The sequence below is a fragment of the Meles meles genome, chromosome 10 (genome assembly GCF_922984935.1).
Source record: "Meles meles chromosome 10, mMelMel3.1 paternal haplotype, whole genome shotgun sequence".
Taxonomy (NCBI): Eukaryota; Metazoa; Chordata; class Mammalia; order Carnivora; family Mustelidae; genus Meles; species Meles meles.
Genome location: NC_060075.1, coordinates 85,727,936 through 85,752,946, shown reverse-complemented (window position 1 = coordinate 85,752,946; position 25,011 = coordinate 85,727,936). Strand labels below are relative to the sequence as shown.

General features: G+C 37.4%; 1 protein-coding gene across 4 annotated transcripts in view; it reads right to left on the bottom strand.

The window, feature by feature from the left end:
* MAGI2 (membrane associated guanylate kinase, WW and PDZ domain containing 2) overlaps positions 1-25,011 on the bottom strand; it is a 1,383,262-nt gene that overhangs the window by 477,293 nt on the left and 880,958 nt on the right. For all 4 annotated transcript variants that reach the window (XM_046021617.1, XM_046021618.1, XM_046021620.1 and 1 more), the window contains exons 5-6: positions 12,813-13,023; positions 1,061-1,140 (exon numbers count right to left, since the gene is read on the bottom strand). In XM_046021617.1, the coding sequence (XP_045877573.1) occupies positions 1,061-1,140; positions 12,813-13,023 (291 nt within the window). The remainder of the gene's footprint in view (positions 1-1,060; positions 1,141-12,812; positions 13,024-25,011) is intronic.

The following is a 25,011-nucleotide window of genomic DNA, read 5'->3' as shown; positions in this document are numbered from 1 at the left end:
GATATTTATGCATCCCAATATGTACATATAAATGGTGCACTGTAATTTTTTTTTAAATTTAACTCAGTATATAACTAGCTTGAGAACAGTTATCTCATGGAAATGAACATTAGCAAAATATTATCTGAGAAAGCCAGAATTATTGTTAAAATCAAAGGACTTTCAGAATTAGAGACTTTTTACAAAGTTGACTTTTCAGAAACTTCTTTAAAAGTTGAACTCTCCTCATCACTTTCTCTACCTTTAAGAGCTTCTCATAGATAGGTGCCTTTGAACGGGACTCTAGTAGCTTGAGGAGATAAAGGTCAAATAATCACAAGGAGAGTATGTTATTTATCATTTTAGCTAAATTTTAAGTGTTCTTTTCACATGAAACTCAGTATCTTTAAAAATTACAAGTACCATCTCTAACAGACTTCATGTATGTAATTTACTAAATTCAAAGCAAGGTTTATACTTATCTAATTCTCAAAACTATTTAAAAACATTCTTCCCATACATGAGAACAGCTGACTTCTAAGCAAGTCAATATTATTACACTGGGAACTAGAAAATAGTATAGCTAACCCAGCATATTCATGCAATCATTCAAATATCTGATTAAAGGAAAGGAGCCCTATGTATAGACCTTTATACCACCGATTCCTTAATAACTAGCAGAAGGCCATGCCTCTAAACACAAAAATCAATATTATTTATAGTTCCACAATAGTGTTTCTCCATACAACATGTTCGAATCCAGTGAAAAGATCAGAATCCTCAGAGAGACATATTGCAAACAAAAAGTCCTTAGAAGGTAAAGTCAGGCCAGGAATCACAGAGAACCAACAGAGATGACAGAGATGTGATCTCCGGCACCGTCTCCTCAGACAGAGAAAGGAAAACCACATGGCACTGCTGAAAAGCCGTGTTAATTCTGTCTTCTAGCTGAGCATTAAATATTACATCTTTCCAACTGTCTCAACCACATGGCTGCTTCTAGAGGTGAGACCCTCCTTTAAGAAACACAAACACGCTCAAAGTGCAATGCAGAAACATCGTAGGAACTTAAGTGACCTACCATTCTCTTTGCATTCTTCTGGAGGTTTAGCCTTTTTCGCAAGTCGTGGATCCAGCCATGATGTTGTCTTTGTGTTATGGCTGAAAAGAAAAGAGATCACTCTGAACAGACACATACTGAAAGGAATCAAGTTTATTCCTTAAAAAAAAAAAAAAAAAAAAAAGGAGGGGGGTGTTAGTCCAACAAAATTGCAATCGATACACTTAATTTGCTTACTGGTTCTAAGTAACCCTGAAGGTAGTGTAAGAGTAATTGTGCAAGGCAGCTGTAAATTTGGCAACCTCAGCTCCCTGTCCTCAAAGCAGCTATTTTTATTAAAATCAACTAGAATGTTGCCAAGTTAACCTCATTGAAAATGCAGAACTCATCCAGAGCAAAAGGAATTTATTACAAACACAGGATTCTCCAGTTGGAAGAGCACAGTTCGCAGGCTCTGATACTGTTTCCTCACTTTTACAAAATAATTATTTTCATCTTAAACCTACCCTTTTCATAAAGAGTTGTTTTGTTACTCTTTAACTCCAGAGCTGGCAGCGGCAGTATTAAAGTGATGAAAATTACAGCATGTTCTCGGGATGCCTACATTTTCTCAAAAAGTGATTAATAGCAATGTCATTAACCCATATTTAGCTGTGTTCCATCTAAATACTTTCAATCTGGCCAGGAAGGCAGAGGATAAAAATGCCTGTATTCGAATGTTTCTAGAATGGAATTTCTGGGAATTAATAATGATTTTGATGACATTTTGCTTTGGAAAAAAAAAAGTGTTTTTTGGGAAGCCTTTTGTCAGAAATTTTAAAAACAGAGGAGAGATGTTTTTAGAACAGTGTTTCTTAAAGAGGCCCTAGAATCACTTGCATTGGAGTCACCTGGTGATTAACAGTGCACATTCTGGGTCTTCATAGAACTACGAAATCAGAATCTTTGAGGTTGAGCCACAAAATCTCCATCATTGGCAAGCACTCCCGGTGATTTTTATGCACATTATAATTCGAGAACCACTCAAAAGCTCAAAACTGCTCTTTGGAACCAAAGTCTTTGCTGTGTACAGCTGTCTCAAATGATCTCATCTACCAGTGGACAGATCATCAAGGATGTGACATTTGTGAGGGCTTCCAGAAAAAGCATGAACAAAGTCAAGGATGTGGGAAAGTGTGAGGCTCATACAGGGAAGAGTCAAAAGGCCATCAATGGAACACGAAAGGGAACAGCAGAGAATAGTTTAGAAATACAAAGTAAAGCCAAATAACAGGGATATTTCAACACAACTGTAAGAAAGTCCAATGTTAATGATGAAAGTCAAATGATAACAGTTTCACATCTATCTTCTCTTTCTTCTTTGAAATTTAACTATGTTTTATTGTATAAAAACTTACATAAGCATCAGCTAGATAACTTGAGGGACAAATCTCCACTTAAAGCAAAGGTCAGAAAATTCTCCCAGGCAACCTATTTAAGAGCAAACTCATAGAGACCAGGTGCTTATCTAAGGGAGAAAATTTGGGGGCAGGAAGGAGGAAAGATGGAGACAAGCCTGGCAGTGGGGAAGCAAGTCCAAGGTGTTAAAGCACCTAGTGTTTTCTGGACGATGATCCCGTCTATGTGCAGAGCCACCTCTGATTTGAAAATGGAAACATGAAGATCCTCAGGTCATGAAATCTCTGCTCCTGAAAAAGATTCCCTTTCATTTCCGACTTTCATGTGTGCTAAAGAGAAAATACTCTCCATCGTGTTCATCACATAGGAACTTCACCATGATTGATGCCTCTAAGCAGGGCTCTCATAATTTGATCAGATGAAGGCTGTGAATTTGGTCAAATTACAAATCATCGGAGAGTATGCTAGCTTTTATTTTCTCCCAGTTTGACCTTTGCAAAGTCTGATGGTGCTTATTATCAAGTTTCAGAAGCAAGTAAAGTATTGCAGACACTTTCATCTCATTTGGGTCCTCATTTGTAGTCATGCCAATAGCATCTAGTCTTTCCCTCTGAACTAAAGACGCTCCAGGAAGGAGATGAGGACCACCCCAAGTATTATAGTGGACTGCGTTCAGTGTTTGCTGCTCCCATTTTGAAAAAAACAAATTCACTTTTAAAAATGTTTTTTATAGACATGCCTTCAGTACAAAGTGTGTGTGTGTATGTATGTGTGCGCGCGTGCACACAAGTGCATTTGTGTGTAAAGTGTGTTCACGTCTATGTTTTTATGTGGTAGGGAGAAATGCTCAGAAGTGGGCAAGGAAAATTCATTTCCCTTCTTTTTAAGCACGCTTGCTTCTTCAAAACCCTTCCTTCATTTCGGAGAAAAGTCATTTATTTCTAGGTCTGTAAGACATTTTCACAAAAGCAAACACACCAATAGCTAAATAGTAAGGGGTCATTACTGAGCCATTTCAGAGAGTCAAATTACCATTTCTGTACCACACTATCATTGGCCTCAATGGCTAATTTTGTAGAGAACTGTGAGTGTCCTAGCTTTCCTGAGTTTATACAATGCATTTCATTACAGGATGATTTTTTTTTTAGGATGAACTAGCATTAATGGTATGACACTTAAATACACTTTGGCAGATGGGAGTCTCTTACAGTGAACAGCATTTTTAGATGATCCTCTGAAATGATTCTGAAAAAAATGCGGGTAGTAGTTAGTCTTAAACATCACATGAAGATACATGCAGTATTTTCCAATAGTGGCTCTCCCTAGCCTTGTAATTTGGGTGCTTCTTTAGGATACCTTACAAAGGAGATATTTTTAATGCATTTGGGAGACAACAGACCAAGTGGCTTTTCCATGTCCCTTAAATTATGTATTTTTAACCTTGACAATTACCTTTGAAGATGGGATTAAACACTGGACAGGAAACTGTACAAATGGGATCATTGAGGGATTTTTCACAATCTACATACCACTTTTCCTCAGATTTGAGGATGTGATTTCCTTTCACTTCAACTGCTAAAGTAGATTTAAACAAGACATCAGTTTTCGGTATCTGAGCCAATTGTGTGGTGCACAAATGACAGGAAGGTAAGAGGCTAATGTTATATGATCTTATATTCTGATACTAGTTTCTTAGACAGAGACACATACACAAATATATACCGCATTTGCAAAGAAAATTTTTCCCCCTCGTTGGGGAATGAAACAAATATTTTCTAGGAATGCTGAATCACAGTCGTCTACTTTTGTATGTATTTCTATGGATAGAGTTAACGTGATGATCATGAAAAGTGAGTAAAGTCAGTAGCTATTCAAGTTCCATCAGTGCCAGATTAATAAACCTTGATCGATAATGTCTATAAGATAAAAACCTTAAAAAACGTTTTATCCAAACTCTTCCCTGATGTTAAACTATATAATGAATCTATCTGGAGGACTGGAATAAACCAGAAGTGAAATTTCACTCTGCAATACTAGTTTAAATTCATAACAGAATGGCTTTGAGGATGTCATAGGCTGACTTATAATGAATTAGACATTTCTGTGTGTGTGCGTGTGTGTGTTTTCTAAGTTTAACCTTTGCCAAACTGACAAAAGGTGCAGGTTAAATAATAACATTTTATCTTCCTGGAGAAACATTCTCTTCGCATAGAAAATGCTTCTCTTGGACAGGAAACGCAGCTGACATTATGGCATACCATTGCAAAGTTATTCTCATTATCTTGTAACATTTCCTGATTGCCTACTTTGTCAGGGACTGCACTAGAACTCTCATAGCCATCACCTCATTTAATGCTAATGAGCCTCTGTGGCTTCATATTTTTAATTCCACTTTACAGTTAGAAAAACAACGCTTCAGAGAAGGTGAGTAACTTGCCCAAGGTTACACAGCTCGTGTGTGAAAGTGAAAGAGCCGGCATTCGACCCAGCTATGTAGGATTCCCAAGTCCAAGTTTCTTATGCTCTAAAACCAAGGGCATACTAAACCTAACACTGTTATTTATACTGAGTTGCTTTTATTTCACTTCCTTGGAGAATAATCAAAGATTTGTTTCTCAGAGCCTTTGCCAATAGTTTGGGAAGAGAGACATTTTTTTTTTATGGATTTAAATTTTTATTTTTTTTTTCAGCGTAACAGTATTCATTGTTTTTGCACAACACCCAGGGCTCCATGCAAAACGTGCCCTCCCTATTACCCACCACCTGTTCCCCCAACCTCCCACCCCTGACCCTTCAAAACCCTCAGGTTGTTTTTCAGAGTCCATAGTCTCTTATGGTTCGCCTCCCCTTCCAAATTTTTTTTTTTTTTTAATAAACATATAATGTATTTTTATCCCCAGGGGTACAGGTCTGTGAATCGCCAGGTTTACACACTTCACAGCACTCACGATAGCAAATACCCTCCCCAATGTCCATAACCCCCTCCCCCTCTCCCAACCCCACCTCCCCCCAGCAACCCCCAGTTTGTTTTGTGAGATTAAGAGTCATTTATGGTTTGTGGAAAGAGAGACATTTATCTCCTTTTTGAAGACAGTAACCACAACCTTAAATCCCTTTGTGTTGAATGTCTTGTGTTTAGTAGGTATTATATTAAATTGTGGGCGCACAGAGATGGAAGAAAGGACACTGTGATTGAGGGGGCATGTAGAGTATCACTGGAAATATTTCTGTCCTTATAAACTTGAATTCTCCACTCAGATCTGGATATTCTTCCAGGTGGAGCTACGATGGTAGCATAGGAGGACCTGAGGCTCATCTGTCCCTAGAACACAACGAGGTAACTATCAAACCATTCTCAATACCCCAGAAATCAACCTGAATATTTTTCCAAACTAAAGTCTTAAAATTCCTGATTTACAACATATGAATATTACATATGAATATTAGGTCTTAGAAGCTATATTAAAGAATTAGCCTAATAAAACTGCTATCAAACAGGGAGCACTTTTTTCTTTTAATAAATTAATTTATTTTAGAGCGTGTGAGTAGGGGAGGGGGCAGAAGGAGAGGAAGAAAGAGAATCCTTCAAGCAAATTCCCACTGAGTAGGGAGCCTGAGGTGGGGCTCGGTCCCAGGATCCCGAGATCATGACCTGAGCTGAATCCTAGAGCCAACTGACCGAGTCACCCAGTTGGAAAATTTTCATATTGATCATGCCACACTCCATCCTCCATTCCATTTTTTCATTATTCTATGTTTTCCCAGTCAGGGTATAAATCCCTTATCAGTTTCTTAGGTATTCATAAGTGGATCCTCATGCGTGATCCGATTCAAAGCTAATTTTAAGAGATGTCCTCCTTTCATCAACCTCTTCCTTCAGTTTCCTGTTCCTCTCTCCTCCCCTACTTTCATACTGCACCCAGATCAAAATAAAGTTTTCAATACTGCACAAACACTAGATGATGTTTCACCAACTGAAATTTTATTAGTCAAATAAGAAGCTTTCATTATCAAACACATTCCCTCACTGTGTTTTCTCTAAAAATAGTAATAGACTTAAAATAGTAACAAATGCATTGAATTTAAAAAGTCCTCCTACAAAGCCAATTCTTAATCTTAGTCTTTAACTGATAGTAAAATGTATTTTCATCTGGGAAATACTACATCAGAAGAATAATCAGATACTAAAGTCAATGATGTTTGACTGCAAGAAGCATCATCTTTTGAACAAGGTAAACAAGGTCCAGGTAAATGTCTTAGAGTCTATTGGGCAGTTCAATATGTGTTTGGATGTTAAAGTTTCAATAGCAGTTGTCATATAGGTTGAGACAATAATTAGAGATACACTACATTTTATATAATTTAAAAAATAAATGTTAGTGTTTGCTTTTTTTTTTTTTTTTTTTAAGTAATCTCAGCACTCAACGTGGGACTCGACCTCATGACCAAGAGTCTCATGCTCTATGGACTGCACCAGCCAGGTGCCCCTAAACATTAGTTCTTAAAGGTATATAAATTGGTATATAAGGTATATAAATTGGTATATAAAGGTATATAAATTGACTTTTTATATTACATATATTTTATATTATATACATTTTATATTATAGTCAATAAAATCCTCAGAATGGTTACATCATTTTCTAGAAGAATTTCTCTTCCTTTTATAAAATCTTTCTAAGAAGAAGATTAAAGGCAATGACTGGACAGATCTAATCAATGATAAACAGTGGGAACTTTTTCATTCAAGGCTCCATTCTTTCACAGTTTTACTACTTTCTCTATTTATACATTGGTATTCTACATAGAAAGCTATTGTCATGACCTCTATAGTGGCTGTTTCCTAAACAATATTCCAACAAATTTTGTTAACCATGTGAATTATGTGAGTTTGCCATCATATTTTCTTTCATATGTGTAGAAAACATTTTTTAGAGAGATTTTATTATTAATAGTGTTCAGGATATCATGAGTGTGAGTTGCTACTGTTTTGACTAAAACATATTACTTTCTGTCTGGGGATTGCACTGGAGTCTTGCACAGGGAGAAATAAAAAAGAATATGAAAAAAAATTCAATATATCTACTGTTTCGTAATGCAAATTACAGAGAGTAAGCACAGACCACGTTTTGGACTGGCGGTGATATGCTGCACTTAGAATAAGAAATCTGGAGTTCTTCATACCAAACAACTGGTGTTACTTTTCTCTCCAATAAATTTCCCAAGTATTCTGTCTACTCTTTAACAAATAGAAGTTTTAAATTTTTTTGAAAAGGTAATTACAATTTACTTAAAACTTACAGAAATATAGAAATGGCAACACAAGAGGAAATAGATTATATGTTTGTCTTCCTGAGAATTGAAAAGCAAATTCAGCCTGGACAATGATTTAGGAAACCATGTACGGTCATGACATTTTTCACAGATGTGATTTTCAGTTTCTTTATTTAATTTAATTTATTTGACAGAGAGAGATCACAAGTTGGCAGAGAGGCAGGCAGAGAGAAGAGGAAGCAGACTCCCTGCTGCCAGAGAGCCCAACTCGGGGCTCAATCCCAGGATGCTGGGATCATGATCTGAGCTGAAGGCAAAGGCTTTAACCCACTGAGCCACCCAGGTGCCCCTGATTTTCAGTTTCAAAAGCCTGCTGTTAAAAATCTATTATTTAAGATGACATGGTGTTCACTGCCATTCATAAAGATGGTAGTAAACAAATAGGTTCCTGTTGTCAGTTTGTTTTTTGCCAAAACAACAGCAGTGTCTTTTATGTCACTAACCAAACTGACTCCAAACAAAGAAGGGATGTAGTGGGATTTCCAAAGCATGTTAATACAGATACACCCTGTGGCAGCTCTGTTTTATGGAACATTTAGCCTATGGAATAGTGACTTTCTGGCCAAGAAAACACCAACACTATTTGTAATATGAAAGCTTACTTTCATTTCAGCCAATATTTGTTGATACGGTGGAGGAAGTACGGAGTAATGGCAGCGGCTTTGTAAGGTGATGAACTATGAGACCTTAAGAATGTTAATTTGTCCAAGATGCCTTAGAACCTCACCTATGAACTCGGTCTATCAAATGCTCACAAGGTGGTTATGATATAATATGTGTAATGCAGGCACCACAGCAAAATGATGGAGAGCAAGGACCCTGGAGAAAGGCCGTATCCGATGAAAGCATGAATCCGAGTCAGTTTTGTTGACTATTGTATTCCCAGGGTTTAAAATGGTGCCTAGCACATGGTATGTGCTCTATACAGATGTGTTGAGTAAGCGGCGTCAAAGAACACTGGCTTTGTGAATTCTTGGTTCTATGACCATGGGCACGTTACTTATTTCTACAAGCCTCAGCTTCCTAAAGTGAGAAGAAGTGAGCACAATGTAAATGCTGAATATATTAGCTACTACCCTTCAGGTAACCTGAACACAGTCTGAACAAAGTAGGTGCTCAATATGTTGTAACTATTATTACTAATATGAATTTACAATTAATAAGCTGTGTATTTTAAAAGACATTATTAATGAGCATGATGTTAAGAATTAAGGAAACAACTGGGTTTAAACAGAATTATGTACTTCAAAGTCTTATGAAAACTACTAAACAGAAGACATTATAAATGCTTTAAAGCACGTTTAGAAGAGAGCATTCGCACACAATTTAAAATTCCATTGTTTAAAAATGTTTCCTCAGATACTCATTTTTTCTCATTAAATATCACTGTGAATGATAAAAGGAATCTGCTTTTACATATTCATCAAAGGAAGCAGTTCTGAAAAGTGTGGGAAATATAGTTGACCCCTGTGTTCAGTATCAAAAACAACAACAAAAAAAAACTCCACTCATCTTCTAAAGGCAGAACTTGTTAAGTACTGAGACATATAAAGTATTCTGCAATACTGAATAAACCAATAAATATTTTAAAATATTTATTTTAGACAGAAGACAAAAAAATGAAATTGCTTGTTATCTTAATTCAAAATCCACAGTATGTATATATTTTTTCAAAAACAAAAGATGTATTTGAACTAACATTTCAGCAAGGTAGAATTCCCCTCTTCTATTCAAAAATGTATATGTATAAATATAAATAATAGACATTTATATTCATATATTTAAATTTTATACACAGAACCACAGGATCCTTTTTCTTTGTTTCACTTGTTTTCTGTTTTATCACAACCTTTGTTTCACAGGACACAGAATTCAGAGAAACATAATGAGGGGTGTTGCTTACTTTAAGTGACTCTCACAATATTTGTACCAGAGGGAAGTTCTCACTGACGCCAGCTCTCCTTACCCTACACATCTATCTTCCCTTCCATCTGTTTTGTCTTTCTCTTTCCTCTACTTGCCTTTTTGTCTTCTTTACCTTGCGTTTGCTTCAGGACTGCAAACTTTTATATTATAAATAGTACTTGTTTTCTAAGTTTCTTGGCTAGAAATTCCTGGGTGCATCATGGCTTAGTCCCCAAGAGAGTTCTTACTGCCCCACCATGATCCCTCTCCTGTCAAGGTCCTGCTCTATCGGACTGTTTCCAAGGGCCCTTCATATTCACAGAAGAATTCATTGTTATTTCAACAGCAAAGGTACTCACAGGTCAGTGATGGTGGGCTGAAAGGCTGATTGTGTCCAAGTGTAATTGGGAAGGAAGGGGCATTCCAGAGGAAAGAGTGAAGGCAGTCAGGAGACAATCAGTGAAAAGGGAGGGAAAAGTAAAGCAGAGGGAAATGTAGGCAGAGAGACAGGAAACCATGGTGCACCTGGTCATAGTTGGAGATGAGGAACCACATGATGAAGATACTGATCCTTCCCTAGTTTGATATTTGGACTCATCACACAGAGTCTTGAGATGCAAAGGTGACTTTTTCAAGACAGGAAAGATGTGGCTCGGACTGGTCCTAGAGGAAGGGAGGGGTGCAGGGTACTTCCATTCTGTGGAGGAACCTCCTTAAGTAGGGCATTTGGACCTGATTTCTATAAGAACCTCCTTCCTGTCACACTCCCACTTCAGCCTTACCTCAAGGCTTCATTTTCCTAACTTCTGAGTGAATCCCCACCCCACCCCCTACTCCCACCAGCTTTCTGGCCAAAATGTATCGTCTCCTCTTTTGTGTCTTAATTTTCCACCTCAATCTATATCTTCTCCTCTGCTCATTCACTCTTTCCTGAAGATAAACTAAAAAACCCTCAGCCTGTCTTTCAAAAGCACTAATGATACAGCAAAATAGAAACAGAGCAATCATTTCACAGGATTCACCAATAAATACCTATTCTCTAGTAGGGTCACTAGGTCTTCTCATATCCCCAGTAAACCCAGGGACTGGGTTCCTATACTTGGAATGCTGTGTCTATACATTGCCAAGTCTGTGTGACCTTACCTTCCTATGATGCCTCCTTTTATTACTTAAGTCTGTCCAAATATATCTTTCTCTGAATGGAATCACAAAACTCAGAACTTAGTTGTTTACTGATCGTTCATAATTATATGTCTCTCTTCTCCAACTTGCACAATAGATCTCAACAATAAATTTGAGAACAGGTACAAAATTTTATGGATCTTTGAATTCTAACACTGGATGACTCACTAAAGTATTAATAAAATCATTTTGGTAGATTCTCCCAAGTCCTCACAGAGCCTCATCATTTACTATATACCAGGAGCACAACTTCTGCCTCTCAAAGTCCCTTTTCTTCACAGTCCCAAAATCTGACACTATTTAAAAGAGAAAAGATTATTTTATAATCACAAAGATTTTTATAATTGCATTATTGGAAACCTTGTAAGGAAACTGTTCTTTAATCAGCTTGTCATGCTGGTTTTCTTTTATTATTTCCATATACATACCCTTGCTCTTCCTATATTATATCATAAACATGTATATATTATTATTCTCCTTCTTCTGAATATCAATTTTCCTGAACATTAGCATGTGAACTCACATCTAGGGTTTATACTTTGAGTGACCCTGTGCTGTGCCTATCAATAACAAAGTTATGTTTTTAGATTTAAATACTTTTGAGCATCTGAAAAATTCCATATGACTCCTTCTTTTCTAATTAGTTGATAAAAGATGTCTTTGGGTCATTGATTATAGCAATAAAAAATAATGCAAGAGATTCTTATAATTTTTTTAAGTTTACAAGATCTGTCAAAAGGTGAGTGGTAGAGATTCATTTTCTGCAAAAAACTACATTTCTCATCCCATGCTGGAGTCAAGAAGCGCACCAAGTAATTACCTCATTATATATTCCCTTGGCCACATGTATCCAAGTTCCCACCTTCACATGAGAATTAAATATTGGCATGTGGTAACATTTCAATTTCACAACTGAGTTCTGCCTATGGAGATCTAAGTCACAAATCACTCCAGGTTGCAGAAGGAAATCCAGTTTTAATATTTTTTTCTTGAATAATCAGAGTTGACATATTTTTTATCTACATTCAGCACTGAAAACTTCAAGTTCTATTAACTTTTCTGTTTGAGTCTTGTTAGAGGGAATAAGTGTTGTTCATTTATAATATCTTTAGTTTTTACTCCTCCTAGTGAATATTTTGATTGTCTTATTTACATCAACAATTTAATTTTGTGCTGAGATCTCCAATTTGGGACTTTTTTTTTTTTTTTTTTTTTTTTAGAGTGGTTCTACTCCTAGGAGATAAAGAAAAGGAAAGATAGACAGTATTGTTAATAAAATATATATAAATTTCTTTTTTTAGGAAACAAATCCAAAAGGCAAGAAAAGATTAGAATGAGTCAGTATCACCAGGGAGTTCAAGATTAGCATTTCTGTTTCCTTGGGAAGTCATAAAAATGGTAAGCAAAAAATAGAATGAAATTAATAAAAGTGAGTGCGATATATAGTTACAGATATAAAACTAAATAATTTTATTGACATCTGACCTCTGCATGAAATGCTCAAAATGTTGTCTTTTATGACATTTAAGTATTTTGCTCTAAATGGCTGCATCAGTGAACACCATGGTAGATGCTTCCAGCAACCTTAGTTAAAAGATGGCATTAATCGCATTTGGACTATACGGAGGTCTTGAAAGAGTAGAGTAAACATTTCCCATGATAGGTAGATTATTTCTAACTCAATAGTAACATCACATAGAGATGTGCCTTTTCAGCCATGATTGTAACACACTTTACAGTGTAATTGTTTAATTCACTCTTTGATTTATAGCAGTAATCTATCGTGTAATGTAATTGCATTAAGGCACTGTCCATTATCCTCTTACAAAGAAGGAAGCTCATACCAGAAAAAATAAAACTCAGTATTTTATTTTGACCACATCTCTATGTGCTGCATCACTAGTACACTGTTACAGTCTTTGTAGCAATATGGAAAGAAATGTGTGAAACTCACTCAATGAAGTAGACTTCACCCTTCTCTGTATAGGCCATTTCCCAGTTATCAGGCAATGGGTCTGACTCCTCATTCTCTTCAGGTTTAGTTGATTTTGTGTCATCCATCTGCTCCTTCAGCTCCTCAGGCTGACTGTACACTGGTGCAGGGTAAGGCTGGGAGGGTGTCTCCCCTGAGGCACCTGCACTCTTGTCTTCATGTTCACTGGATTCTACAAGAGAATGGGAGCGTGTGGTTAGTCACTCTAGCCACGGCAACTTGTCAGTGAGTGTGGAGTATGGGGTACCAGGGAATAAGCTCTGTGAAGGCTAATAGGAAAAGCACTGCGGGAAACAGCTCTGAAAATCATCTCTAGGCCTAGCTGAGTTCCCGTTCACTCATCATTCTTGTCTACTCTTCCTCTAATTACTACTGATTACTCAACTGGAGGACCATTTCACAACACAGGTGTGGCAGGCAGAATAATGACTCCCTAAAGATGTCCATGTCCTACCTCCTGGAACATGCGAATGTTACCTTACGCGATGAAAGAGAATTCCCAGATCTGATTAAATTAAGGACCTTGAGGGACGCCTGGGTGGCTCAGTTGGTTAAGCGGCTGCCTTCGGCTCAGGTCATGATCCCAGCGTCCTGGGATCGAGTCCCACATTGGGCTCCTTGCTCAGAGGGGAGCCTGCTTTGCCCTCTGACTCTGCCTGCTACTCTGTCTGCCTGTGCTCACTCTCTCTCTCTCTCTCTGACTAATAAATGAATAAAATCTTAAAAAAAAAATTAAAAAAAATTAAGGACATTGAGATTGGGAGTTAACTTCAGTTATTTGGGGAGCGGGGGGGGGCTCACCGTAATGACAAGGGTCCTTAAAAGTGTAATAGGAAGACAGAAGAGGTGGGTCAGAGGGAGATGTGACAGTCAAGAATGGGCAAAGAGAGGCAATATTGCTGGCTCTGAAGATAGAAGAAGGGGACCAACCAACCACAAGCCAAGAAATGTGAGTGGCCTCTAGAAGCTGCCAAGGCAAGGGTATGGATTCTTTCCTAGAGCTTCTAGAAAGGAACACAATCCTCTTGACACTTTGATTTTAGCCCAGCCAGTCCCACTTCAGACTTCTAACCTACAAAACTGTAAGACAGTAAATTTGTATTGTTTAAGCCATTACATTTGTGGTAATTTGTTACAGAAACCATAGAAAACTAATACAAGAGACTAAAACCTAAAGAAGATACATATCTTAAGAGTAACCAGCTTGGAGGGCAGACCCAAGAGTCCCATGTAAATAGCACAAGCTCCAGAATGAGGAAAGGGACACATAGAAAAGAAATAATAACTCAACAACAACAACAAAAACAGAAGAAAATTTACCTAAGATGAAGAAATGCTTGAGTTTTCAGACTGAAATTGTTCACTGAATCTGATGCCAGATTAATGAAACATATAGACTCCTAAACACATCTAGGTAAAATTTTCAAACTCCAGTGTTAAAAAGCAATGTTAGAGGTCCCTGCACTGAAGAAATATGATTACTTACAAAGGAAAGAGAACAGAAGAACATGAGATCTTTCATCTGTGAATCTTTTTTAAAAATTGTCAAATACCACTTCCAAGACTCCCCTATACTATAGATGTCACCCAAAAGTCCAAGTATGCCCCAGTGGGAGACCTAGAAAGTAACTAAGAATAGAGAACCAGCAGACGTGCCGTGAGTCACTATGGCTTCCCCACCACAGAGGGTGTGGCAGAGACAGCTTAACCTAGAAACCAGAAGGAGAGTCCTAATGATAGATGTCCATGTGAGGATAGGGGAGCCAACTCACACATATGAACTTCTACAATCACTTGGAAACATAATGAATAGCTATTAACATTAAAAATATAAATAAACAAGTGAACATATTCTTTGAGCCAGTAATCTCAAAGACTGTATCCTCTAGAAATAAAGGCAGTGTGGTATAAGAATACATATATAACAATATGCAATGCAGTATTTGTAGTAAGAAAGCCCTGAAAATGGTTTGAATATCATTGAGAATATGATTAAGAATGTGGTTACAACTACGATGGGCAACTATAGTTTAAAAACAATGAATTAGGGCACCTGGGTGGCTCAGTCGTTAAGCATCTGCCTTCGGCTCAGGTTAAGATCCCAGGGTCTAGGGACCAAGTCCCACCTCGGGTTTCTTGCTCATCAGGGAGTCTGCTTCTCCCTCCGACCCTGCCCCCTCTTATGTACTCTCTCTCACTCTCTCTCAAATAAATAAAATCTTAAAAAAAACCAAAAACCTCAATGAATTAAATGTATGTCTATTGAGTTGGAAAAGATGCTCATCATTATTATTCAAAGAGTAATCCAAGTTGCAGAGAACATATATTGTTAATCCTATTTTTAAAAAATAAGCAAATACTGAGTTCCCTTAGATATATGCATATAGTTTTGTATATAATATATGAGCATGAAAACAGGATGGAAGATGGCTATTACTTTTATAACTTTAAAAAGTAATAATGGTAATTTACAATGAATTAATTAAAACAGAATGCCAAATTTGTCTCAGTCAATTGCTTAGTTCAATCTTTTCCCTACAGGCATCAATCTCCGAGGTCATATTAAGGCACCTTTAGGAACTGGAAAGCACAAGAATACGTTACAAGCTTTCATAGTTTTGCCCTTACAAAGACACTTTGTTAAAAGAATATGGCCCTTATTGATACAGTCTTCCAGTTGATTCCTCATACAGAATTGACCTTCATAAATGTGTAGGAAAGAAGAAGCAAAAAAGATAACATTGCTCCCTTTAGATTCCCATTACTATACATTATTACATGGAATTATCAATGCCCAAATACACTGTTCTCAGGTATTTCCAAATGTCGTGTTGCATTTGAAAAGTTAAAATGCAAGGTCCTGTTCTGAAATACTCATTCATTCATTCAATATTCATTTAATCAATATTTATTAAGCACTCAATTGTTGTCAGGGACTGAAGACAGAAAAATGAACAAGAGAGGCATGATCTCTGCTCTTGTAGACCTCAAAATATGTCAGGATGTGTAGTCTTTAAACAAGCTTAAGTGTGATGAATGCTTTCCCAGTGAAATCTGGTATATTATGTATATGCACTCACTCAATTTTACATAAAAAGTCAAGGAAAGCCCTTTTTTCCCAATGTGCTGTCAACCTGAAACTTGAAAAAGAAGTCAAGAGACTTTTTTCCAGAGGAAGGTAATGGAGGAAAAATAAACAAGGACTGAATTAGTCAAGGCCTTAGAGAGCATGCTCAGAATTCGGGACTGTACCTTCAAAGCAGTGAGAGGGCATTAATGTATCTTAATCAAGGAGATTACACAATTATATTTTCATTCTCCACAAACATCCTCTTAATTGTTCTGGGGGTTTGAGAATGGCAAGAGTAGATATTTAGAGGTTGGTGGGAAGTTATTTTTGTGTTCTAGATAAGAGATAATGGTAGCATGGGGATGGAAAAAAAAGTGGACTGAAAAAATATTTAAAAAATATTTAGACATCATGGTAAACCTGGTGGGTAGCAAAGCTATTCACGAAATAGGATTTCCTATTTCCTATTTGAAATATGAGAGAAGGCATAGGACTATGAGGGGTGCGGGGTGTCTGGGGAGAGTATGGGTAGAGTTTTGAGCACACTGAGACAGAGTTCCATTGCCTGATTCACAATGCAGATGTCATGTCAGAGAGTTCTTGGCTGGAGAGAATCAATTCAAGAGACAACCGTATATGGCTAGACTCTATTATAATTTAAGCCAGAGAACTGAATGAAATTGCCTAGAAAAGACAGTGCAGCAAGTAGAAATGAGGATCCCTAGAGCAGCTGTCTGAGGAATTCTCACATTTAATGATCAGTGAGAGAATGATCAGGAAAAAGCAGCAAGGAAGTAACAGGAAAACCAGTCGATTCTCATGCCATTAAAATAGCCAAGCAAAGGGCAACAAGGAGGAAACCTGTGGCCAAAGCTTCTAAATAGTCCAGCCAGATGAGGGCATAAAATCTACTGAAATTAAGAACATGGAGGTCACTGGTGACATTAGCTATAAGTTATGGTAGTTGTTACAGTGGAATGGTGGGTGGGGAAGCCAGGTAGGAATGGATTAAAGAATCAGTGAAAAGAAAATACATCATATGCCAACAGAGAATCCATTCAAGAAGTTTAGTTATGAACAAATATACTTTTTCTCTGACTAAAATCTACAGTCTTTGGAGACGTCTATAGCTCTATCGATGTGCCAGAGATTATGGTGCCAAGTTCTCTCAGTTCGTCTGATATTTATTCATTCATTCCTTTATTCTTATTTAATGGATCAATCATTATATTAGCAAACATGAATTTAATACCTATGATATGCAAGATACTTGACAAGAGCTTAATGGGGGAGAAGAAAAGAATTTTATCTGGCTACTATGAACTGGGTTGCAAGCATTAATTAGTAGCACTTGCTTTCCCTAGCTGAACAAAATAAGAGAAAAAAAATGAGTAAGGCAAACAGACAACCATAACAGTCTCACATTCACTATTTGTAAAGGCTAATCTAGGGATGCAGTTTATGGTGAGAGCCAAGGGCTTCTGGGAAGACCCAGAATCATGCTAATTTACCCACAGGCAGCATGGAACCAGGGCAGGATTCCCACACAGGGCAGAACCTATTCTCAGAAGAGGAATGTAGAACATTAAGAGGAAGGAAAAGAGGAGTTGAGCTAAGCAGACCCAGATATGCTTCTAAGATGCATCAGTCAGGTGAGTCACTCCACCTCTTCTGAGCAGAGTTAAGATATGGTGCCAGTTGGGTGCAATTTAAGTATTTTCTTTGAGATGCAAGGCAACATGGTGGGTAGAGGGGAAGGGTCTCCCCCCAACTCTGGGTAACTCAATAGAGTACTATGGTAATGATTTATTAAGTGATACTCAATGACACAAAATAGTTATATACAAATTTCTAGGATGTCAATATAGCACATGGAAATAAGGATATCTAAGGGAGCTGTGTGAGGAATTCCAACTAATGAGCACCCAAGTGGAGAAGGAACTGGCATTGTGTTTCTTCTGTTACTAAGACAGTGGCATTAATTAATTCATTCATTAAATATTTGTTGAGACCCTACTAAGTGGCAGGCACTCAGCTAGGCAGTGGGACAGTCAAGGAGAATGTGGTCCAAATGGTATGTATTATTAGTTTGCTAGGGCTTTCATAACAAATACAAGACTGGATGGCTTACACAATAGAAATGTATTATCTCACAGTTCTGGAGACTAGGCATCCTAGATTAAGAGTTTGACAGGGCCATGATCCTTTTGGAGGCACTAGACAAGGACCTATTCCAGACCTCTCTGCTAGCTTTTGGTAGTTTCTTGGTTTATAGTAGCATAACTCCAGTCTTCGTATAGCAGGTATATGTACATGGGACATGTGTCCCAATTTCACCTTTTTTTTTTTTTAAAGTTGGGAATTCTTTTTTTTTTTTTTTTTTAGTTTTATTTATCTATTTGACAGAGAGAGAGAGAGATCACAAGTAGGCAGAGAGGCAGGCAGAGAGAGGGGGAAGCAGGCTCCCTGCTGAGCAGAGAGCCCGAAGTGGGGCTCGATCCCAGGACCCTGAGATCATGACCCGAGCCAAAGGCAGAGGCTTTAACCCACTGAGCCACCCAGGCACCCCATAGTTTTGTCTTATCCAGAATGTCATAAGATGCAGACATTTTCAGATGGGCTTCTTCTATTTCAATATGCCTTTAAGTCTATCAATGTATTTTAATGGCTTATAGCTCCTTTCTTCTTAGCACTGAAAAATATTCCATTATCTGGGTGTACCACCCAAACTGATTTTTATTAATAAAAGGATGGGAAAGAACAGATTTTACCTGCCAACCAAGGGTGCATGTGTTAGCACTCCTCTCCTCTCATGGAGTTCAGCTTAGACGAGCATGGGTGCAAATGTGCCCTCATCCAAATCTCATTTGTGTAAGATCTAAAGTTTGAGAAGACCTAGACTATTTAAATTTTGACTAAGAGGGAACCAAATAATCCATGCATATGTTTTAGTTTTATAGCGGTGTGAAGCTATTTCTTGATTAGAAGTAGTCATGTAGAATTGTCCTTTTTGACTTCCAAGACATATTTTTCAGCATGACTTTGTTAAATCTAAACATGAATTTTTTTGGATATGTAAATGTAATTTTTTCCCTAAGATGCTTGCTGCTGAAATGAACAGACTTTATCAAACACTGGCATTTTCTGAGCATTTCATTTTACATTTCTAGGTCACTTGGATGCCTTGCAAACAAGAGCAAGGCATGCTTTGTTTTGTTTCACTAACAATGGAATCAAAGAATATTTCAATCAAGAAGCAACACCTCTTTTAAAAGAATGGTAATGATGAAAAAAATTTCTCTTTGACCAGATCTGTTGAATTTCCTAGAAACTCTACAGCAAAACTGAGGCACAAAACAGACACTGACATGGGGCGCCTGGGTGGCTCAGTGGGTTAAAGCTTCTGCCTTCCGCTCAGGTCATGATCGCAGGGTCTTGGGATAGAGCCCGCATGGGGCTCTCTGCTTGGCGGGGAGCCTGCTTCCTCCTCTCTCTCTCTGCCTGCCTCTCTGCCTGCTTGTGATCTCTGTCTGTCAAATAAATAAATAAATTAATCTTTAAAAAAAAACAACAGACATTGACAATGCACATTCTTATGTGAATGAAATGAAGACCTATAAAAAACACACTCTTATGTACATTTTTACTGTTATGAAGAATTAAGAAATATAATTTTTTTCCACTATCCTACCCTAATGATGTTTTGTTGGATTTAGCAAATGCTTTTCTTCTTCCCATAAGTTCAGAAAAACTCAAATATCTGTATACATTGTAGAGGGACTGAAAGCCATTTAATTGGAAGAGAATTAATGTATGCATTTTTGGGGCGCCTGGGTGGCTCAGTGGGTTAAAGCCTCTGCCTTCAGCTCAGGTCATGATCCCAGGGTCCTGGGATCGAGCCCCACATCCGGTTCTCTGCTCCGCAGGGAGCATGCTTCCTCCTCTCTCTCTCTGCCTGCCTCTCTGCCTACTTGAAATCTCTGTCTGTCAAATAAATAAATAAAATCTTTAAAAAAAAAAAAAAGTATGCATTTTTGCATTCAGTCCAGCTTACATAAATCCTATAGCTCTGGTCCAGTCTAAGGTTTGAGACAGAACAATATGTATGGTGGCCATTTCATTTGCTTACATGTTTATTACCCGAGCAGTATCTAACAGATTGCCTTTCAGATGAAAGACTAAGGATAAATCAGAAAGCCATGGCTTTGAATGTTCCCACTCAGTTTTATTAAAGAATAATCAGAAACCAAGATAAAACCATTTCAAGAAGAATGCTTATTTTATCCCTTATCCATATTTTCACTTGACATAGTCTATGCATATAGTTAATGTTGGGCTTTCTGTAACTGCCATCCTTCGAAATGAGGGAAAATAATGTTTTTAAGCTCCACAGGAAATTGTTGATTTTATTTCTCGAACAGTCATAAAATTTGAATTTCCAAAATTTGTTTTACCCTGTGAGAGCTCTGTGATTTATATTTCTAATGACTATGTGACAAATTTTAATAAATCTAATAATTTTTTCTGCTGTACTCATATTATTTCTTTGGGAATAACATAGCTAGAGAACATTTAACACACAAAAATGAGGAATATTTGTACCTAATAAGAAAAGAGAATAGGGATAATTTGAGATAATTTTTTTTCTTTTGCTTTCTATTCAGTGATTTTCAGGTAGCAGAAAACCTACTCCACAAGAAGAAATAGAACATAATTGCTAAGGCTGGTGTCAGACCGCCTGGGTTTGAATCTGTGCTTTACAGTGTGATGTTGAGCAAGGTATTTAAACACTCAATTTCCTTAACTATATGACGGGAATAATAACATTACTTCCCTATAAGCATTATATATGACATGCATAGAAATAGCTTAGAGCAGTATACTATTAGAACATAGTAGGTGTTCAATAAATGTCATATATTATTATCAGTGAATTCTATTACTTAAAATACGAAATGAATTGCATAGTTAAATCAGTCAAGCAACCTAAATGGTCTCTCCTGACAGAAACAAGCATGATCAAGTTTGCATAATTTTAAAGATATTAGATATTTTTTTAATGCAGTTACTTAAAAAAAGAGAAAAAGATACACATGAAACTAACATTTCCTTTTTTTAAAGTGTTCACATAAACTGAATTTTTCTTCCTCCATTGAGACATGTTGTAGGGTTAAAGGAGGAAAAATAACCCTCAGATAATAATCCATACTTTTTTTTTTTTTTTCAAGTTCTGTATTACTTCCTACAGAGTTTTGCATTTGATTTTGTTGGGCACGAGGGGCTGCTCCTGAACTATCAACTTAGCAACACGCTGGCACCACTGAGTACAGACTTAAAGCAGACTCAGAGACCTGGCTTCCCAATTCTCTATTAGCCCAAGGCTTAGCCTCCTCATATATTCCCAGGGCACCTGTGGTTTTCATGTCTGTTTATAACTGATGGCTCCCCACATTGGTTTCTGCTCTTTTGTGGTAGGAACCATGGCAGTCGATGGGGTGGGGCTTGAAGATTTCTCTTCCTTTCTTGCCAACTCAGCAACCTCATCAAAAAGTTTGTTCTACAGATCCAAGGTCTTGCTGTATTTTTGTGGTGGTGGTGGCGGCTGCCAGAGCATGACCCTCCCTTCACTTCTAGAAGTTTAAGTTTTTAGTTAAAATTTGAATCATGGGGTCTTGTGCATGAATGAACACTTCATGGCTGACTTAAACAAGACGTTCCATTTTGGCCATACTACAGTTCATACCCTATACTGTAGAGTAGAGGGCATTCCGTCCCCAGAAAAGAAGCAGTCATGCAGTGGTCACCAGCACACTATGTAGCCGTTGATCAAAACAAGTCCAGATGATAGCTTATTGCTCACAGAGTGCTCTCACTGATTTTCCAAAGCCGTTTAAAACCAAAAGAGGAATTATAATATGGGTGCTAAAATTTTGACACTGAATGATTAGTGAGTTTTTGCTCATCATTTGAAAAACTAATTACTTTTTTTGATGTACTAAAATACGCACATGGACGAAATCCAAACATACAAAGGGAAAATTCGGTGCAAAGTAGGTTTCTGTCTGTTTCGACTCCGAGTGCTATAGCTGTCCCGTTAGTGAACATGATTATTTTTCTGCTTCTTCAGATAAATTTCTGAGTACACTGATTATCAACTTTTAGGTAGTGGGTTTTGTTTCTTTGTGTTTGTTTTTTACTGAGTTCTGCTAGTGTTTCTAAGTTCTAAAAAAAGTGCATTGCCCAAGTTTTTGTTGTTGTTGTTTTAATTTAAAGTCTAGCCAGCTAACATACAGTATAATATTAGTTTCAAGTATATAATGTAGTGACTCAACACAGCCATATAATGCTTGGTGCTCATCACAAGTTCACTCCTTAATCCCCATCACCTCATTAACCCATCCCCCCACCCACCTCCCCTCTGGTAACCATCAGTTTGTTCTTTATAGTTAAAAAGTTTCTTGGTTTGCTCCCTCTCTTTTTGCTCCCCCTTTGCTTGATTGTTTCCTAAATTCCACATATGAGTGAAATTATATGGTATTTGTCTTTCTCTGACTGACTTAGTTTGCTTAGCCTAATACTCTCTATCTCCATCCAGGTCGTTGCAAAAGGCAAGATTTCATTCTTTCCTATGGCTGAGGAATATTCCATTGCATACATATGCCACATCTTTTTCTTCTAACCATTAGTCGATGGACACTTGGGTTATTTCAATAATTTGGCTATTGTAGATAATACTGCTATATACATTGGGGTGCATGTGTCCCTTTGAATTAGTGTTTTTGTGTTCTTTTGGTAAATCAGTAGTGCAATTGCTGGATTATAGGGTAGTTCTACTTATAACTTTTTGAGAAACCTCCATACTGTGTTCCATAGTGGCTGCAAGTTTCTATTCCCATCAAGAGTGCATATAAATTCTTTTCATATAAGGTATGCAAATGAAGTGGTGGACCTTAGACACAGTGGTAATTTATACATATATATATATATATGGCAAAAAATAAATCCAGAATAAAATATGAGAACTAGGGAAAGTTACGGTAAAGTTAGGGTAACAATTAACTATGCTTCTGATTTTTGAATATGTCAATTGAGGAAGCAGAAAATCCCAGTCCTGTAAAGAAATGACTTTTTGTCTGTAATATTTGTAACCAAATTGCATCTTATCCATTCAGGGGGCTAACCAGGAAAATGTGCATTACTAATAAATCATATTCAATACCTCAAAATTATTTTTCATCTCTATCTGAAACCCTCAGTTGGTTATAGGTTCTTTGGAGCACTAAAAGAACAAAATGTAAAATTAGGAAAATTGAAGAGTCAAGGACTATGCGTAGAAGATGACAAGGAAAAAAAATCCAAGATATAAAAAATGAAATTGTAAAGACTCGCTAGGAAGATTAGTAGAGGGAATTATTTCCCATTAACAGAGGAGAAGAGCTGCCTTGATTAGCATATTTTCTTCTTTCTGCAATATTTTTTTCACATTTTAATAAAAGTAGACTAGAATAATGGCAATAAAATGAATCCTCATAGCTTTGAAACAGTATATGTGAAATGATTTTAATAATGTCATGCATTCGAAAGATGTTTATCATATAGAAACAAGTCCCCCAGACCCTCAACTAACTTTGGGGTAAGAGAAACTGATACAAGTACTGAAAATATCAAAGACCAAAGCAAGATACGAAGAGAAACAGAGGATATAAGTGTGCAGTATCTTTTAGATCTGGCTTTCAAAATTCTGAAAAAAATCCAGAAAACTAGTGCTATATAAAACACAACATCAACTTGCAAAGTTTTATGAATATCCAAGGTTCTGAGAGAGAAAAAGAAGACTATTTCATTTTGATCTTGCTAATTCAACTGCTATTCTTCAGGGCCAAATAGGAGTCAAGGTATAGTTTCATGAGAGCAAGAAGTCAATTAGGAGGAAAAAGATGAGGTGCGGTTCCCCGCAATGGAGCTCTGTGGAAGGAATGAGCGCGCACAGGGACCTTCCCTCTTCAGGAACGAAGTCCACCCCCAGCCAGAAATAACTACCGCACTCTTTGTCTGGCAATAAAGTAGCTGAGATTTCACACTGCAATTATAATCACCTCTTAGAGGAGAAATATGAGACAAGGCAATGGAACACAGAGTGAAAATCAGACCTAGACAGAATGGATGGCTATAATTAGAAATACGATTAGGCTCGAACGGTGCCTGGAGAACATGAAGACACTTAAACATGGCCACCCGTCCTCAGGCTTTCTCCAAGGGCTGCACCAACCCAAGGGTTACCCTGGCTGTTCTTACCCCTCGCTCCTCATTCATGTATCAAATCTCTCATGCACATCGTACAAACCCTCAGAGAAGTAGGAAAACAGTCTCCACACGGGTTGAGTGCAAAATCCCCAAAATGCTGAATCAGTGTGAGGGCACGAAGAGGTTCGAATTATGCGCTGCTTTCAGTTTAACAGCACAGTGAGTCGGCTTTGATTTGAAGTGACATTCCTGAAACGGATCAGGATTTCAGCGTTTCCCCAGTGCTGAAGTTACAATTACTACTGTCGTGCATAAGCAAGAGTTCTAAAATGACTGTCTTATTACTTTATAATCACACCCAGATACTCAGAACATTTGACAATCAGGGCTCTAACTTTCTAAACCATCCTTTGAAGAAAAGATGCCCCTCATTCATAAATGGAGTATCTAATTTTAGAAGATTAATTTAGAATTGTCCCTCCCCCAAATTTGCCCCTCCAATGAAAAGATAAAACCTAGTACAGTGTTTGGGAATAAGATCATAACATCAAGCTTCCTCCTCAAAGAAAGAAAAGAAAAGAAGAAAAAGATAAAGATCTGAGTGGATACACACATCACAGTCTCTGTGAACCCACAGAAAAGTAAGCAGGGGCTAGGCTCTGGGGTGGTTTCAGAGTGGGCTATTATTCACAGGAAAACAGCGAGATTCACTATGGAGGACATAATTCTTTTGACAGTGACAGGACCTCATTCACAGAACCAGGACTGATGGTGCATACACAGTCAGCGTGCCAAGCAGCACAGGACCTGGATGTGGGTCCCTAATGGTGAACTGAGATCATTGCT